General features: G+C 42.5%; 1 protein-coding gene across 1 annotated transcript in view; it reads left to right on the forward strand.

Moving 5' to 3' along the window:
* Positions 1-19419, forward strand: part of LOC123758842 (Ca[2+]-channel protein alpha[[1]] subunit D) — a 797128-nt gene that overhangs the window by 81610 nt on the left and 696099 nt on the right. The window contains exons 4-8 of the mRNA XM_069338501.1: positions 8832-8937; positions 10862-11001; positions 11676-11797; positions 15487-15639; positions 18603-18811. Of these exons, the coding sequence (XP_069194602.1) occupies positions 8832-8937; positions 10862-11001; positions 11676-11797; positions 15487-15639; positions 18603-18811 (730 nt within the window). The remainder of the gene's footprint in view (positions 1-8831; positions 8938-10861; positions 11002-11675; positions 11798-15486; positions 15640-18602; positions 18812-19419) is intronic.

A 19419-nucleotide genomic window follows, 5' to 3' on the forward strand; every position in this document is an offset into this window, starting at 1 on the left:
TGACATCAATCACCAATCACTTGAAACTGTTATGCCTCACGGCAAAGAAACGCAAACGGGTAGATGACTGGGGGAGCCCCAGGGGTCCCTCAGGGTGACAAGCACCGGTCCAGCCCCACACAGCTCCTTATCCTCCAGTCTGGAGCAAGACTGAGGCACAGGGAACACTGGGTAGCAAAACCAAAACTCGGCCCCCCAACTAAAACGCTAAAGTCATCCAGTGCCCTCCGGCAGAGCAGAAGCCAGCCGCACACCACGACTGAAGGCACACCACGAACTCACCAAGACCCCACCCGTATTTAGTTAAGCATATTTTGGTTAATAATTTACAGAATTGATTCTTGGTTAGCATATATTTAATTAAAATGTTATGCTCACTTCTATCCATCCTGGGAAAAGTTAAAGGCACATAATTTGTTCATAAACTAAAATATTTAGCTAAGCAAGATACAGTATTGATGTGCTTATAATATAACACATAACACATTATTTAACACATACGTCAACTGTCTATTCAATTTTGTTATTAATTTTTTCGCCAGAGGGCGAGTTCATTCAGCAGTGATTAGTCACATCATGTCTCCTCGTGACCTACTAGCGGCCACGCCACAGCCGGCCAGGACGGAGCCTGGCAGTGTGGACTCTGTCCTGGGAGGGGGAGAACCGGCCGCCTCTCCCCTCTCAAAATCTTCACGTATAATTTGTACCTAGTATACAGTAAGGAAGACTAATATTAGTTGAAGAACTGCCTGTATGAACTATTTAAGTGCTGGTGAGTAGAAATATTTTATATGCAGCAGGTATAGTTAGTATCGGCAACTGATGAGGCAATGTTAGACTAGCGTGTCACAAGTTTGTACATGTACGGTTAATACATGTACGGTTAATACATGTACGGTTAATACATGTACGGTTAATACATGTACGGTTAATACAACCCATCCTCTTGTTTAGATAGTACTTTTTGTAACTATGTGCACCATAGTACAAACATCAAAGTCTTAAACAATTAGATAGTAGAATTTGGTACTATTCAATTTATAGTCGAAAAAGGAAGCTTAAAAAAACTTAAATATTCCTAGGCCTATATAGCACACGTATGTCCTATATAAGGCCTCAGATAGTATGTATTAGGGGCTAGGAACGTTAAGTTAGTTTAGTTTTTCTTTGCAACATAAGTAGAATTTTTTTCCGATCTGTCCAAATTCAATAGTGCCGATTTCTACTTCCTAATTGCGTCGTACGTCGGTATATGTACTATGGTCCTTATCCTTCCTATAAGTGCTATCAAAACAGGAGGATGGACTGGGTCCATCTTATGCAATCTCGCCAACCCATTGTACCTTCTTGTGAATAAAATTATTATTATCGAGGTCGTCCTCGACTCTCAATCGAGAATTCCGGGTTCGAATCCCGGGCGGGACAGAAATGGTTGGGCACGTTTCCAATTACGCCCCAGTCCACCTAGCAGTAACTAGGTGACCAGGAGCTGTCTACCACCGCCCATAATATGGGTATGGGGGTGCTTAATAAATGAACTCTAAACTAAACTAAAAAAAAAAAATTGTGAGGCTGCATCCTGGCGAGGGTCATTAATTTGACTCTTGGGGGGGGGTGGGGATAGCTCGATATAAGCGTAACATATATTATATGTATAAACTAGCTGCCTGTCTGTCCCCCGACACAATGAATTGTAGCAAAACCAGGTTGATTTATGAGGCAGTATTATACGGCGTCGTACCGGGCCGTGGACGCGGTACGCCATTGCTGACTATGTGGCCTTTCAACCACCAAACTGCCAACTCGTGTCTTTGTCAGATTTTGCATTACGCTCGGTGACTGTCACTGTCAATAAATACTGTAATAACAGATGACGAAAATAATTGTTACATAATCGTTCACCTTGCTGTGGAAGGAAACCCAATTATATTTTCTGCTACTGTTATTTTTATGTCTGGTCAGCCAACCACAGGGAAGTGTGGAAGTCTCATATAATACTTCGCATTTTGATATTAAAACTCTCAAACGGATAATATATAATGTACTATAACTATAAATCATAACGACTCGCAAAAAAACTCCTCCTTCCCTGTTGCCGCACCTTCCCTGCTGCCACACCTTCCTTGCTGTCGCACCTTCCCTGCTGCCACACCTTCCCTGCTGCCACACCTTCCCTGCTGTCACACCTTCCCTGCCGTTACACACTCCCCTGCCACCACACTTTCCCTGCCACCGCACACTTCCCTCCGGTCACATTCTCTCCTGCTGCCAGACCTTCCGTGCCGCTACGACTTCCCTGCCGGGAACAGGGTTGCCAGATCCAAATTGCTAAAAGTAGCGAGCTGACGGTCAAAAAGTAGCGAATTTGCAGCCCAATTTTTTGTCTAGTCAAATCGAATCAAATCAAATGTTTATTCAGGTAAAAGTACATACATACATGATGAGTTACAAACAATGTTAGATTTCTAGGTAGCGACAGTACATACAGACAGACGACATTCAAATTTAGTAAGTTTATTTATTTATTTATTTATTTATGCATATACAAGAATGTACATAAGGAATGTGAGGATACAAATATGGTAATTACAGTCTTGTAAAGCCACTAGCACGCGCAGCGTTTCGGGCAGGTCCTTAATCTAAGAAAATTTTAAGGAGGTAAATACTTGCAAAATTATAGACAAAAAATGATAACAGATTACATGAAATGAAAAAAAAAGATTTATCTTCCTTCTTTGATAAAACAGATTTGATGCTCATCTGCTGATGACTTACCTCCGATATATTTTGCTGTGTTTTAATGTTTCACTGTGTTTCTTTAAACCACTTCTATGAGCTCTTATCTCAGTTCTACAAACTTTACAATATGCCTTATTTCCATCTTCTTTCACTTCAGCCAACCACTTTTCAAACACGGGATCCTTAAGCCAGGACATCTGAAACGCTTCCTGGTATTTAGACCACTTCCCCATTTTACACTTCTTTATCTTAACACTTAAGCAAATTCTAAAAGTAACAGCGGTAACTTCTTTTCTATATGCGGTAACTTGTGTCGAACTATCCTTCTGGAGGTCAGAGCCACACTAACAATGAAAGCACAGATGAAGCTGCCAAGTTCACTGTATGCTAATCCGCTCTAACGACAGTCATTTGATTCTTGGAAACACCTAAAGAGAAACCTAATATTTACAGTAGGCAACAGTGGGAGGTCACTTAACACAGACAGTATCCTGGATGAAGTATTAATGGCAATTAAGATTGGGAAATCTATAGCCCCTGGGGAGGATTAGCTTGCCTTGCGGTTACTTTTTCTTTGGGAAGTTCCTAGGATCAACGTCCCCAGGGGGTCGGTCTCTGACCTGGCCTCCTGCGGTAAGTGGTCTATTCAATCAAGCTATTGGACACGGCTGTGATTTGTACACATGACATTATAAAAAGCATAAAAATCATCATTGAGTTTCTTAACATTAATAGCCCAACTTGTTTTTAAAGTAGCCCAAAAAGTCGCAAGTGGCGAAATTAAACATTTGGGAGCGCGGGGCTCTGGAAAGTAGCCCAATTCGCTACTTGTAGCCCAATCTGGCATCCCTGGCCGGAAAGTCGGCAGTTGACTTGGCTGATAAGTGCCTCTTGAGTCAGTCATATGGTGCACAGTGTTCTTTTAATATAATAATTAGTCTTGGATATAAGTTAAAAGACGAAAACGAATCTCAAGAGACAATATACTAGTTACTAGTCTTTTCACACCTATATGTGAACTCTTTACCCCTGCCACCAGCTACTCCCCGCCCCACCTTCCCACCCCCCTCTCACCCAATACCCCTCCAACACACACACCCTCCACATACAACAAATCCACTACACCAAATTCTTTCCCTCACCCTCCAACATTGCCCCTTCTTTCCTTCCCCCCCCCCCCACAACCCTGATTGGCCTCATCCTCTTTTTTTCTCTCTCTCCCCCACTCAGTGCTCTCTCCTTCTTTCTCCCCTCTTAGCATCCCCCCTTAGCATCCTGCTCTCTCTCTATATCCCTCCTATCTCTGATCCTTGAAGTCTAACACTAACTCTATGTACTAAAAAAAGAAATCAAGCATGAGGGTAGGACAAGAGAACACAGGTGGAGGAGAGGGACAAGGAGAGTCATACATGGAGATGAGCGCTCGTACAAGGATGGAAATCAGTGGGGAATTAGTAGACATGAGGGAAACCATAATTAAACTACAAATGGAACTAAGTGCAGCACAGGAGGAGACAAAAAAATAAAATCAAGCCCTCCTCAGATTCAGGACCAGGCAACTATCCCCCAGGTAGCAGGTGATATAGCAATGGCAGGACCTCTACAATGAGTGCTATGTTTGCTGAAATGCTGAAGAAGAGTCCAGAATCCATGTCCACAGTCAAGGAAGTTGCAATGACAGCAGTAACTTCATGGGAGGCAGCAAGATGCACGAGTCAGGTAATGGAAAGAAAAAGAGCTGTAGTCATGGTAGGTATTAGGGAACAAGAAGGTTCTATGCAGGAAGAGTGGAGGGCTAAGGACAAAGCTGCAGTGTCAGGGATCCTGAAAGAGATCCAAATGGAATGGGCTGAGCAATGCATAGAGAAGATTTTCTGGCTTGGCCAGTACTACAAAGACAAAAACTGATTGTTAAAGGTAGTATTTAGGAATGAGGCTATCAAAGAGGACATTATAGCAAAGAAGAGCACACTGCAATATGAAAGAGAATACAGAGAGGTATTCTTTCAGAGGGACATGATCAGGGACGAGATAATGCAGGCAGCAGATACAAGGAAAAGGCACAGGAAGAGGGAAGGGAGGCATGGAACCTCAGCCTCCAACCTGACAATCCCAGAGGGGAGTGGGGAACCCCAAACTAGCAATTCAGGAACCCCTAGAGGGAACCCCAGAGGGAATTGCAACATCTCCACCTGCCACCCCATAGGAGCCCCCCACCCTTAGCCCAAACTCTCCCTTCCCCCCTACACAACCACCATACTACCCAAATCCTCTTTTCCCCCTCACCCTGAGCATCCCCTGCCTCCCCATCCACTGCTCTTCCATGCTCTAAGCAGGCCCAGGCAAGATCTAAGCCTTCCATCCCCCACCTCACCTCCCTCCCATACCGCTGATAACTACCCCTCAGGAGGACGAGCCCTCTCCCCCAAAAAGCACCCTGCTCCCCACCCCCTGGATTTCTTTTTGTTCAATCCGGCCCAGGTAAGAGCTAAGCCCTCAATCCCCTTCCCCACCTCCCTCCAAACCCCTGGTAACTACCCCACAGGAGGATGAGCCTACCCAAGTAGCCCTGCCCATGGAACGGGTTCCTGTACCAATGGGGAGTGTGTGATAGTGGATATAGGAAAGTGAGCTTCAAGGTAATGTACTCAAACATCGATGGGATTAGTAATAAAGCAAGTGAACTAGCTGAAAGGGTGCAGAAAGAAAACCTAGGTGTAATAGGACTCACAAAAATGAAATTGTTAGGCATCATAAATGCAGTGTTTAGGTAGGACAACTGTATAGTAAGGAAAGAGAGGGAAGGGAGAGGAGGAGGAGGAGGTTACCTTACCTTACCTTGAGGTTACCTTGAGGTGCTTCCTGAGCTTAGCGTCCCCGTGGCCCGGTCGTCCACCAGGCTTTCTGGTTGCTGGACTGATCAACCAGGCTGTTGGATGCGGCTGCTCGCAGCCTGACGTATGAGTCACATCCTGGTTGATCAGGTATCCTTTGGAGGTGCTTATCCAGTTCTCTCTTGAACACTGTGAGGGGTCAGCCAGTTATGCCCCTTATGTGTAGTGGAAGCGTGTTGAACAGTCTCGGGCCTCTGATGTTGATAGAGTTCTCTCTCAGAGTACCTGTTGCACCTCTGCTTTTCAACGGGGTATTCTGCCCATCCTGCCATGTCTTCTGGTCTCATGTGATGTTATTTCTGTGTGCAGGTTTGGGACCAGCCCCTCTAATATTTTCCACGTGTAAATTATTATGTACCTCTCCCGCCTGCGCTCAAAGGAGTACAGTTTTAGGCTCTTTAGTCGGTCCCAATAGTTTAGATGTTTTACTGAGTGGATTCTAGCAGTAAAGGATCTCTGCACGCTCTCCAGGTCAGCAATTTCTCCAGCTTTGAAAGGGGCTGTCATTGTGCAGCAGTACTCCACTCTAGAGAGCACAAGCGTTTTGAAAAGTATCATCATCGGTATAGCATCTCTAGTGCGAAAAGTTCTTGTTATCCAACCTGTCATTTTTCTTGCAGTTGTGACGGCTACTTTATTGTTTTTTTAAAGGTAAGGTCTTCCGACATGAGTACACCCAGATCCTTTACATTGCCTTTTTGTTCTATGTTATGATTTGCCTGAGTTTTGTACGTGGTTTCCGTTTTTATATTTTCATTTTTTTCATAGCGCATGAGCTGGAACTTATCTTCGTTAAACACCATATTATTTTCTGTAGCCCATAGAAAGACCTGATCTATATCTGACTGGAGGTTTGCCGTGTCCTCTATGTTGCCTACTCTCATGAAGATCCTAGTGTCATCTGCAAAGGAGGAGGAGGAGTGGCCCTGCTGATAAGGAAGGACTGGAATTTTGAAGAGATGGAAATTCTGGGCTGTGAAGGATTCACGGACTACATAACAGGAACTATGACAATTGGTGGACCTAAGATAATAGTAGCAGTCATTTACAACCCTCAATTAAATGACAGAAGACCCAGACAGGAGTTCGATAGAAACAACGTGGCAACCATTAATATAATAGAGAAAGCAGCTCCAGTTGCCTGCAAAAATGTATCTAGACTCTTAATCATGGGCGACTTCATCCACGAAAAGATAGATTGGGAGAATCGGGTACCACATGGAGGACCAAATACATGGAGAGCTAAACTCTTTTTAATGTCATAACAAGAAACCTTCTGAGCCAACAAGTCAAGGGAGCTACAAGAATGAGAGGCATTGATGAACCAGCTAGACTCGACCTGATATTCACCTTAAATGAGTAAAAAATAAGAAGTAAAATTTAAAGCCCCCCATAGGAATGAGTGACCACAGCATATTGACATTTGAGTATCTGGTGGAGGTAGGGATAACATATTCAAGGAAGGGATCTGAAAGGAAAAGGCTAAATTACCGAAGAGGAAAATATGATGAGTTGAGGATCCTCCTAATGTGAATACCATGGGAAACAGAACTCAGAGTAAAGAAGAAGTGCTGGTACCCAGAAGTGCCAGGAAGCTGCAGACAGGTTTATCCTGACCCAAAAGCAGAAAAATGGAAAGCAACAGATGAATCCATGGTTCAATCAGGAATGTAAGGGAGCGAAGCAACTGAGTACAAGAACATGGAGAAACTTCAGGAATAGCAGACTCAGTTTCCCTCGGTGCTCGAGTTTGTTGAAACAGTATACAGTATATACATTATATATACAGTATCTCAAATAGGTAACCTGAATAGTACACAGGCTTCACTTTAAAACACTTTAAAGAAGGAAGGGTAGCAAGAGAAAGAAAGTAAAGGAGAATCAGGGAAAGTGGAGGACTGGATAGAGACCGACAATAGCTGCCAGGCAGCTCGCATTTCTCTGGGGAAATTTTCCGAGTATACTACTATGCAATCTGGTGATAGGAACAGTGACAGGGAAAGGAGTGAGGGTTGGGGAGAAAATGGTGGAGAAATGGGAATCTGTAAAGTGAGAGACAGTGAGGAGATAGTGAGTATGAGAGATGGTGGGGGAGGAGCTTGAGACATGGTGGATTAATTTTAGTATGGGATGTTATGGAACAGTGAGTATGAAATGGTGGGAAAAGATTGTGCAAGAGAGACAATATGGAAACAGCGAGCATGAGAGATGGTGGTGAACAAGCTAGTATGAGAGATTGTGATTAAAGTGAGCATGAGAGATGCTAAAGAAATAGTGAGCATGAGGGTTGGTGAGGAAATAGCAAGCATGAGAGAAGTTGAAGAAAGAGTAGTCATGAGAGATAGTGAATAAGCATAAGATATAGTAAGGAAAGAATAATTATGAAAGATGGTAGGGAAAGAGTGAGCATGAAAGATAGTGGGGTAAGCACAAGCATGAGAGACAGTGGGGGTAAGAGTGACCATGAGATGATGTAGAAATAGTGAGCATAATGATGGTGTGTTAACTAAGTACAGTATGTTGTTTGTAATATAAAAAATAGTTGGAAATAGTCACTTTTGGACTCAGAGATGAAAAAGTACTCTAATCCGGAAAATGTGATTATCCGGCTGGGGGTCCTTCCCATATAGTCCAGATAACTGAGTGGAGACAGTACTTATATCAGAAGTGTTATTGTTCCTAACTGTCTGTAGAGTGAGACTGATTGCTGCTGTGATTTGGTGGCCTTATATTCATGTCCTCCTGACTCTGTTTCTAGCTCCAGGCTGCTCATAATTTGGTTCATGGGAAACTGCTTGGATTCTGTTGGATGTTGTTAGTATTTTGTGGAATGCCTGATGGAATGATGTTGCAGTGGTAAGTGGAGCTGTTGCAAATTATCATTTGTAGTATGTATATGGAATTTCTTGGGAACATGTGCCGATGTCATTAATGCACATGGGATTATTGGGAACCTTTTAAGTTTTTGCCATAGAATTTCTTGGAAAGTGAAGTAGCTGCCACATTATTGCTAATGTGGTTGCTATTGATGTGTAATTTTATTGTATACACTAAAGACTTCCGTGTAATACAGTACACTATAGTAATTAAAAAATCATTGGGTATACAGTACTGTACAGGGTATTATGCATTTTTTTTTTATTCACTCATAAGTATCTCTTCTAGTACGTACAGTTTTCCTTAATCAGATTTTACCAGACCGTTCGAATGGTTCATCTTGTTTACCATCTTCGCCAACTGTGTGGCGTTGGCTGTCTACACACCCTACCCAAACTCAGACTCCAACGCCACAAATGCACAATTAGTAAGTACATTTAACTGTATTCATGATTAGAATATTTTTTCATATGACTTGTAACAACTATATTGAAAGCAATTATGTTACTATTAATTTAATTGCTACAGTACTTCCCCCTCCCAGGCGATGAAAAGATACATGATTAAGGAACCTGGTTGGTTGATGAATTGTACGCCCTGCTCATGTAGTATAATCGTCGAAGTTTACTTCTTCGCTGTTGTCATCTAATTGGGGTTGTGGGGTGGGAGTGGGGGTTGTGCTGGATTGTCCATTGTCATAGGATCAGGTAGTGGTGCTGCTGATAACTGTGGCTGAAAAGTGTATGATATTGTTGGCGAATGTGCTTCTGGGAGAAGATCTGGGACAGCATTACAGTGTGCTGGTTTTAGGCGATCAATGGAGATATTTTCCTGCAGGCATCGGCATTCGAAGATGAAGAACTTTTGTCTTGGATTTCTCCACCAGGTTTTCAGAATACAACACAAATGAGCCAGAATTATGGTTCATACAGATGGAGGCTATTTTTTACCACCATCAGATTATGACTGATAAAGCCCACTATGTCTGTTCCATGCCAACAGTTCTCATGGAGGCTATGCATGCTACCGCCACTGTCATCAATGCCCTTATTATGTCAGTTCTGGTGACAATAAGCACAGGCATTAGTAAAATATATATAGTTGTATGAATGTAGTATACAGAAATTTAAGGGTGAAACTTGGTGAGCAATGGTGTGATGGCATGCCGGTCACTTGAGTATTATGATGCATGCTGATGAATGTCAATAGCGTTGAAGATTTGCAGTATCTCTAGAGCTTCTGTCTCTGAACCACTATTGGATTTAAACTGAGGATGATCCGTGATTCGATGACTTATATTATAAGCGTCTCCTGACTTACCAAATCGACCAACCTTTAGCATGTTACTTCTCAACTAGCTTAATTGATTCTGTACCCTTGGGAAGAAATATTAATTGTAATTAGCGAATATAGGATTAGTGTAGAACTTCTTAGAATGTGGAAATCTTAGGGATAGGTTATGTGGAATTAACACGCACATCTAATTACAGTGGTACTGTACCTCGGATTACGAGCATTCCTGTTTACGAGTTTTTTGGGTTACGAGCAGGATTTGTTTGGAAAATTTACATCGGAATACGAGCATTGGCTCAGAAAATGATGGGTGTTGATACGCGTACAGGCAGCCCTAGTGCGTGGTGGCACGGCGATCGCTCTTCAGTTTACCAGAGCCTTGCGCCCAGTGACTAGCCCACCTGAATTCTTCACAAGGATTTACAGTTTTTTGTCGGATTTTTGGCCATTTGAGCATAAAAGTTGTTATTATATATCTCGCCATGGGTCCCAAGAAAGCCAGTGGTAAGGCTCAACCTAAGAAAATAGTTGTGAGTAGAGGTAGTAGAGGATGTCCCTTCCTCATTAAGAAAATGTGTGAAGTATGGGAAGAACTGCAAAGTTTTGTTGAAAAACTCACCCAGATAAAGCTGTAGCAGGCCATTGCATTGATCTTTTAAATGACAATGTGATGTCTTACTACCGACAAGTGTTGCAAAGAAGGGAAAAACAATCTTCAATGGATCGTTTTGTTGTGAGAAAATCGAGCAGTGAGCCACAACCAGGACCTAGTGGTAGGCAGACAAAACGTGCCAGAGAGTGCACTCCAGAAAAATCTTTACTGCCTGATGTTATAATGGAAAGGGACTCCCCTTCCAAACAGTGCGCACAGCTCATGCACAGCTAGCACAGTGTATGTGCTAGCTGATGCCTATGGGTGTCTGAGCCAATAACTGTTTATGTGCTAGCTATTGCCTATGAATGTACTTGCCAAGTTCATGTACAGTATGTACCACCTGATGTCTTTGGATGGATGTAATAGATTGGTGTGAAGTTAATGGAAATCTTTCTTTTGACAGGAACAAATTGAGATCATCTTCATGGTGATCTTCACTCTTGAGTGCTTTATGAAGATCATAGCATACGGGTTTGTCCTCCATCCAGGAGCTTATATAAGAAGTGTATGGAACACTTTAGATTTCCTCATTGTTGTCATAGGGTAAGTTGCTGTATGATATGGTAAAATATTTTCTGTTTAAAATTTACTACTGCATATGCATTCTGCATGCAGAATTATTTTGTCATTGAGAATGTTTTATTTTAAATTATTAAAAGTAATTTTTCCATCAAAATATGCATTATTTTAGTAGTACCAAGTAGGGCACAGAATCTGGCATAGCTATACAGGTAGTAATTTTTCACATTGTTATTAATGCCACGGAGGTGCATTTGGTGCTGCAATATGGATACATGCCCTCCATCCTTCTATACATACAGTCCATCCTTCTGTTTTGGTAGTACAGTACTTATAGGAAGGATGAGGACCATAGCACTACACATATACCGATGTACAACGCAAATAGAAAGTAGAAATCGATACTATTGAATTTGGACAAACTGGAAAACAATTTTCTACTTATGTTGCAAAGACAAACTAAACTAACCTAACCTAACTTTCCTAGGCCTAATACACATTATCTGAGGCATAATATAGTACATATATGTGCTATACTAGGCCTAGGAATATTTAGGTAAGTTTTTTAGCTTCATTTTTTGGACTCTATAAAGTGTGTACAAAGTTCTACTGTCTAATTGCTTAGTACATCAGTGTTTGTACTATGGTTATATTCTTTTACATACATCAGTAACCACAAAACATTGGACTTTTGGCAGATTGGTGAGTGGGGCATTGGACTTCCTGATGCAGGGAGAAGGAGGGGAGGCAGGGTTTGATGTGAAGGCATTAAGAGCCTTCAGAGTCCTGCGTCCCCTCAGACTTGTCTCCGGTGTCCCAAGTAAGTCTTATAACCTCAAGGGATTATTTTCTTTGTCCAAGGTGCTGGTAAAATTTAAACAAAAATTAAGGAAATCTTTAGCAGCTATGGTATTTTCTACAATAAAATCTAGTAGTATTCTAGAACTAGGCTTAATTTCATGTGCTCTAGATATTTTTATACCTGCACTGTATATCATCAAGTAAACTTTTTGATTTTATAATGGTTAAAAGTCCAGTCCTGAGTGATATGAAATTCTGAGTAAACCCCAGCTTATTTTAGATGTTTTTAAAATTAATATTTAATATTTTTGGGTGAGAACATTTAAGCTTTATATGAACATTTGAACATTTGATTATCATTTGAGTTTTATCATTGGAAAAATAATAAAAGTTAAAAAAAAATGTTGAATGTAATGAAACACCATTTTCTGGGTAAGCCCTGGAGGCTCCCTGAAGCTATCCGATGGATATGTGCTATATTAGTTTGGGGTCATCAGTCACAAGAGTCCTTATGCCTACCTGGGATCATGAGCTAGAACCTGGCCCCCCTCAGAGAGGCACAGGGAGCAGTGGCCTATGAGTGCTTTACATTTAAAGTATGTCATAATTGCCATCAACCAGGGAAGGAGCCAGAAAGTTAGACGAATCAAAACAGATCACTGTCTGGTTAACCTGTGCATCTACATTCCGAAAGATCAAAATAACTGCTCTAGAAAGAAACCAAAGAAGCAACCCTTCATGTGACTAGTACCTCTGCTCGTTAGCGCAACCCCCTTCCCTCCTTCGTGGGAGGGGGAGGGAGGATATAACATTCAATATTCACAATAACAATAAATTAATTTATTTAGAATTAAATTTATTACATGATGTTCAATATGTATTTCTTAGTTTCTCATTTAAATTGTTGAAAGTAATACAGTTTTTTCTGAGGGGAGTCCCTATGGCTCCCTGAAGCTTATTGGGCTAATGTATGTTATATTAGACTGGAACATTAGCTATGGAGTTCAGACCTATCAGGGACCATGATACACTTATATATATATATATATATATATATATATATATATATATATATATATATATATATATATATATATATATATATATATATATATATATATATATATATATATAAAATTTAGTTTCGGTAGGGGCTCAGATCCTTTCAAGTCATCTTGGTGTGGGGTGCGTTTGGTGATGGTTGATCCACCCCATCCTTCCGGGGTTCCCGCCTGTTCCAATGCAAACACGGGACTTTGCGGATCTGCAGTTCTTCTGGACTTGCTAAGTATGTGTCCTGGATTCTTTGCCCCTCTTCGGATGACAGTTGTCTCCGGTTCGGCTTCTGTTGGGACCGGGTGCCTGGGGTGGTGTCCCTGGACCTCCGGGTCACTTCTTGGCACGTTCCTCTCCAGGGTTCCGGGACTGGCACAGTTGGTGGTGGGGCTTCAGGCTTGCCGCTTTTGTTGCCTTCCCTAGTTTGTAATTGGCACTTAATGTATTTACGCCTCTTTACCGTATCTTGGTGACTTGTCTGCGCCTGCTCGGGATTCGGTTTTGGCCTACCTCGCTGACTGGCTGGTGCGGGCTCCCAGTCTGTCCGCTTGTCTGCTCGCCAGGGGTATGGTTCTTTCCTGATCGCCGGGTTCGGGTTCCTGGTGAACTGAAGGACTTTTCATCTGGTTCCGTCCCGGGTTCGGACCTGGCTGGATCTTCTTTGGGACTCTTGGATTGCTTCTTTGTCTCTTCCTCAAGAAGCATCTCTATGGAGATCAGGTGGCTTCGTTGATGGTGTCCCACCTGCAAGCTTTGTCTCGGCGATCGTATGAAATTTCCTGGTGTTTCTTTTCATCAATTTCTTGCTCGTTGTAGGTTGTCTTCTCTTTCGGATCGGGTTGTCTTGTCCTTTCTTGTTTTTTTCAGGACCGTCATTTGATGCTTATTACTGTTACCTCGTATCATGTGGCGCTGGTGGAGCAACTCCAGCTTGCGCTCGGGGTGGAAGTCACATCCGCCCCATTCCGTAAGCTTCTCGTGCTTTGTTTCAACTCCGGCCTGCTCATGCGCCGCCTGAGCCGTCTTGGTCCTTGGTCAGGGTGCTCTCTTATCTTTCCTTTCCTCTCCTCAGTTTGTGGTGGCCTCTTTGGTTCAAGATTGTTTTCCCAAGGCCCTGTTTTTGTTGGCATTGGCCTCTGGGGGTCGGGTCGGGAACCTTCCTGCTCTCCTCTGGCTTAGGGGTTTCTGCTCTTTTGGTACTGGGGATATGTCTGTATGGTTTGCAGCCTTCTCCGTCTATTCTGGCAAAGACCGAGACGGCTACTTTCCGGAGGGGTCCTTGGGTTATTGGTGTTTGGTTGGTTCGGCCGGGGGTGCATCATGTGTTGTGTCTGGTTGCGGCTCCTTGCCGTTACCTGCGTGCCTCGGTTGTGGTGGCTGGGGATGTGCTTTGGATTGATCTGGTTTCCCCTCATTCCCCGTGCCAGAGCTAGGGTCTCCTAGGTCGTCTGTTGGGTTATTCAGTCTAGCCAGCATGCCGTTTATCTTCGCGCCCGTGCCGTTCGGCCGTTTGCAGCTTTGGGTGCCATATTTGGTATCGTGTCTTGGGCTCATATTCGAGTGCGGGAATTTGGTCACACAGGTTCCTGACCGCCCGTTATTTTGTGAGCCTGTCTGCTCCTGGGCGTTCTTGGGTTGCTATGGGTCGCAGGGTGTCTCGACTTTGGCCTGTTGTCTCGACTTCGCGTTGTGGAGTTTGTGGCAGCCTCCTCCCAGGTCAGCCCTCTCTCTTCCTTCTCTTTGGGTATTTAGCCCCAGTGATCCATAGAGGCTCCCCTCAGAAAACCAGCATTGAATGTAATGTAATGAAACGCCATTTTCTGGGTGAGTCCCGAGGCTCCCTGGCAACCCTCCCTCCCACCGATCGGCATTTTTTTCGCCATTGTTGAAGCTTAGCTTCCGAACTGGAATGCTATGCAGCCGGCGCGGTGAGGTCTGGGGCCCCCCTCTCTCACTCTCTCGGGAGGGGAGGGCTGAGCGTACGAGCGGCGCAGCAGTAGTGTGTGTGACATATGCTTGTTTCTTTGGGATTGTAGGGAGTTCTACCTCTCTGTTCGGTTTTTGTTGTTTCTTACCATGTGGGGTTTGTTTTGTTATGCCTACCTTTCTGGGTGCCTAACCCCGGTCGATGGCAGATAAGGAAAACCCCCAACCACAGGGGGGTTTTCCAGGGCCATTGCTCCCTGAAACACCTCTGAAGGGGCCAGGCTCTGGCTCATGGCCCCTGGTAGGTCTGAACTCCATAGCTAATGTCCAGGTCTAATATAATGTACATTAGCCTGATAAGCTCCAGGGAGCCTCCGGGGCTCAGCCAGAAAAGGGGGGTTTCATTACATTCAATGTTGGTTTTTTATCTTAATTGGGAGGTCTTTTCACATTTTAAGACCCTTTATTTGCATGGCATTTCTGTTTCTGTTGAGATACCTTCTTGGAATATCATAGCAATTTGTTTCTCATTTGGTACCCATGGGTTCTGTTACAGCCCTCTTGCACATATTTGAGGTCAGGATAGTATTACACTTCAGAGCTTTATATAGAGTACACATTATTTTTAATGTAAATTTTTTCTTTACATCAATATTACAAACAGCCTTGTTATGCTTTATCACTACCATAATTACCAGCATACCTTTGACTACTATCTCTTTACAGGTCTCCAGGTGGTGTTAAACTCTATTCTGAAGGCTATGGTCCCACTGCTCAACATTGCTCTCCTTGTTATGTTTGTCATCATCATCTACGCCATCATCGGTCTGGAGCTTTTCTCCGGTGCACTTCATTTCACATGCTATAATAATGAAACAGGTGAGATGATAGAATATAATTATTGAGATTTTTATATTGACAAGTTAAAATAATGTTGCATTTAATGGGCCAGAATAAAAGTGTACTCTAGAACAAATTAAAAATAGAAGTTTAAAGTTTTAAATAAAAAAGTAAATGAAATATGATGTCTATACAGGGTAACTGGAATAAAGTTACTGGAATAAAGGCACAGAGAAAAATTATAAGAAGGAGCATCCTGAGTGCAGTTTATATAATAGACAGGGCCTGAACATGTGTCCTGTACAAACTTATCATTACTTCACTAGATGTTGCCCACAATAGTTGTGATATTTATTTAGCTCAGCCAATGACCTTGGTGCAAGTGACTGAATGTATGATGTAAGTGACTATATATATTTAGTGGCAGGCCAGAGTGTGGTCAGGTCGGCGGTAAAACCCTACTTAGGCTCCAGTTTTGGGCCTTCAGAACATCCTATTGAATTCAGTAGAGTTTTGGCTTAGTTGACTTTTATACTATCATGGCTGAGTCAGTTGAGGCAGGTGTCTGGGATTCACCAGAATGCGCGTTCAAGTCACTCCGTTGCCTCAGAATGATTGTCATATAATGTATGCCGAAATACTATGCAACAAAATATGATGTATGCCGAAATGCCATATAACGATAATGTCCGAAACGCTGTGCGTACTAGTGGCTTTAGGTATTGTATGTACTAGCTCTATCTTTAAATCCAACTTTTTGTTTGTAACTCATCTTCAATGTATGTACCTTTACCGGAATAAAAAATCTCTCTCTCTCTTTCTCTCTCTCTCTATAATAATGATGCCTAATGATGCGTTTTGTAAGATCACTCCTCACATTTTCAAAGACCGCCCTCTTGCGGCAAAAATATGCCACCTATGATTTTTTTATTATTTTTCCTGTGATCAAGGAACACATGTGAACACTTTTATAAGACAAAATATTTTTCCATTCATTTATTTCTTGCGCCTGGGCATGTTGCAGTCTATAATTGCAAGAGCAGCCCAGGGGGTTAAACATATTTTGTTGAAAACAACATTGTAATTAATTTCCATTAATTACAAAATTCACCACCTGTGACTTCACCAAACATACCTATTCTTTCACCAATTATAGTCTGCTTTCCTCACCTGCAGCTTCTTCCGACGGTTTACCTTCCTCTTCTGCCTTGACCACAGTAGTTACCTCTTCTTCCTGCAAATACCCTGGTCGTATCCTCTCCAAGCCCTTGCTATTTTTTAAGTATTCTCTGCATACTTTCCTCAAGTGCCTGTTCTTGTCACAAAGGTTGCATAGATAGTCCTTAAACTTGCAGTTGCCTCTACTGTGATTGTACCTACATTGTTTCCATCTTGTCTGTCCCTGTACAACCATAATTTCTTGGGTATTAGATTTCTTGCTTCTGAAAGCCCTTTTCAAGTTCAAAATCTTTTCTGGCACTGTTCATGAAGTCATCGATTGTAAATCCAAGTTTTCCGCCACCAGGTTAGGGGAAAAATATATAATTTTCTACTGCCATGGACAACTGGTCCCTGACCCGACAATCAAACTGTGTTCCAGAATTGCAGTTGTTAGCCAACGCCTTCAATTCCACATATAAATCCTGTAAGGATTCCTGCTGCTTTTTCGTGCTCTTCTGGAAATCCATCAAACTCCTGTGATATGAAGGTTTTACTGTATAATGATGTTTAAGCAGGGTAATCAGGTCTTCATAGGGCTTCATGTGGCGTAACTCTTGCCTGCACATGTTACCAAAGATACTATATACTGCTGTATCCAGTGAAACTAAGAGTACTGTTTTCTTGTTTGCGTCTGAACATATACGGTATACATAGACGCGATAAAGCACCTAAATTATTGGGATTGCCTCAAAGCCCTCCAAGTGTACTCACTAGAAAGATGATGAGAGAAATATCAAATAATATACACATGGAAAATACTAGAGGCCCAGGTTCCAAATCTGCGCAGTAAAATAACAACATGCTGGAGTGAACGATATGAAAGAAAACGCAGAATAGAACCAGTGAAGAACAAGGGTGCCATAGGCACAATCGGAGAACCTTGTATAAACATCAGAGGTCCGCAGTTGTTCAACATCCTCCCGGCAAGCATAAGAAATATTGCTGGGACAATCGTGGACATCTTCAAGAGAAAACTAGATAGTTTTCTCCAAGGAGTGTCGGACCAACCGGGCTGTGGTGGGTATGTGGGCCTACGGTCCGCTCCAAGCAACAACCTGGTGGACTAAACTCTCACAAGTCAAGCCTGGCCTTGGGCCAGGCTTGGGGAGTAGAAGAGCCCCCAGAACCCCATCAAGCAGGTCCTCCTTAATCCCACGGTACTGGAAGTTTGCTTCCAGCAGGCTCAGCCACATGTTCAACGAGATCTTGGTAGCATCAAACGGTTCCATTGCTATGAGTGGGGCAGTCATGGCCATGGTTGAACATTACTCACTGTTGTCTAAATTCTACCGCCCCTCCACACAACGTACTCTGCTCTCTTTCTCCTGCTCAACACCTTGTCTTGTACCTGGGCTCTCTGCCTTAGGTGTTAATCCTTGTCATCTCTATTAAGATTTGTCAGGAAGGAAAACGCACATGTGATCCACATGGCATTTATTCCACAACAAAAACAGTGATGTCACCAGGTATAGGTCATATGACATACTATTTACAATGCTTATAAATCAAAAGAGCATCTGCTAAAAACATTAACCTATGTAGCACCTAATCCTACAAAATACTTTAATCTTAACAAATATTTTCTGAAGTGATGATTTAAATACAAAATAAGCAAGGTAGAGGTCATAGGCTTGTACTGTCTTTAGCTTTTCTTATATGACCTGTGTGTCACTCCATAAAGAATTTTTTCACTAGATTATAATACTGTACTCTCTATCTGAACATCTCACACTGTAATGAGTTCTTAGAAAAGCAATTTCTAATGCAAACTTTGCTTTCAGGGAATCGAATGGAGTCACCACATCCGTGTGACAATGGTACGGCAGGTTTTAACTGCTCAGAACTCAATAAAGAAGGTCAATATTGGGTATGCCGAGATGGCTGGGAAGGGCCCAATTATGGCATTACGAACTTTGATAATTTTGGCCTCGCAATGTTAACAGTTTTCCAGTGCATCACAATGGAAGGCTGGACAGATATGATGTATTATGTAAGTAGTGGTTTTCTTAAGAGGGGTGGTGATTGAAAACTAATCTTTTTATACTGTAAGTGGAACAGGAGTTTTATGTATACTTTGCAGTGAACAAACTTTCAAACAGGACTTGGTCTTTTGGGAAGCCATATGCAACAAAAGAATTTAATTATAATAGTAAGGTTGTGAATAGTTGCAATGGAAATTAATGGATGATGTTCTTTGGAGGAAGATCATGTATTCCCTGAACTGGAACTAGATGCTTAATAAAACCCAGTATTGAATGTAATGAAATGCCATTTTCTGGGTGAGACCCGGAGGCTCCCCGGAGCTATACTGGGCTGATGTGTATATATTAGACCGTGGCAACAGTCAGTCGATGGAGTTCTAGGCTTGTCAGGGACCAGCGCCGGAACCTGGCCCCCCTCAGAGAGGCATGAGGAGCAATAGCCAATAGACACCATATGTAATTGGAAGCAGTCTGTCTGCCATCTGCCAGGTCAGGCACCCAGAAAGGTAGGAATTCCAAAACAATATACAGCTGGTTAAAAATTGCAAACCGAAAACCGAACTATCAAGCAGGACTCCCCAATCGAAAACAAGCAAACATGCGTGACGTCAGCACA

Source organism: Procambarus clarkii, chromosome 1 (assembly GCF_040958095.1).
Source record: "Procambarus clarkii isolate CNS0578487 chromosome 1, FALCON_Pclarkii_2.0, whole genome shotgun sequence".
Taxonomy (NCBI): Eukaryota; Metazoa; Arthropoda; class Malacostraca; order Decapoda; family Cambaridae; genus Procambarus; species Procambarus clarkii.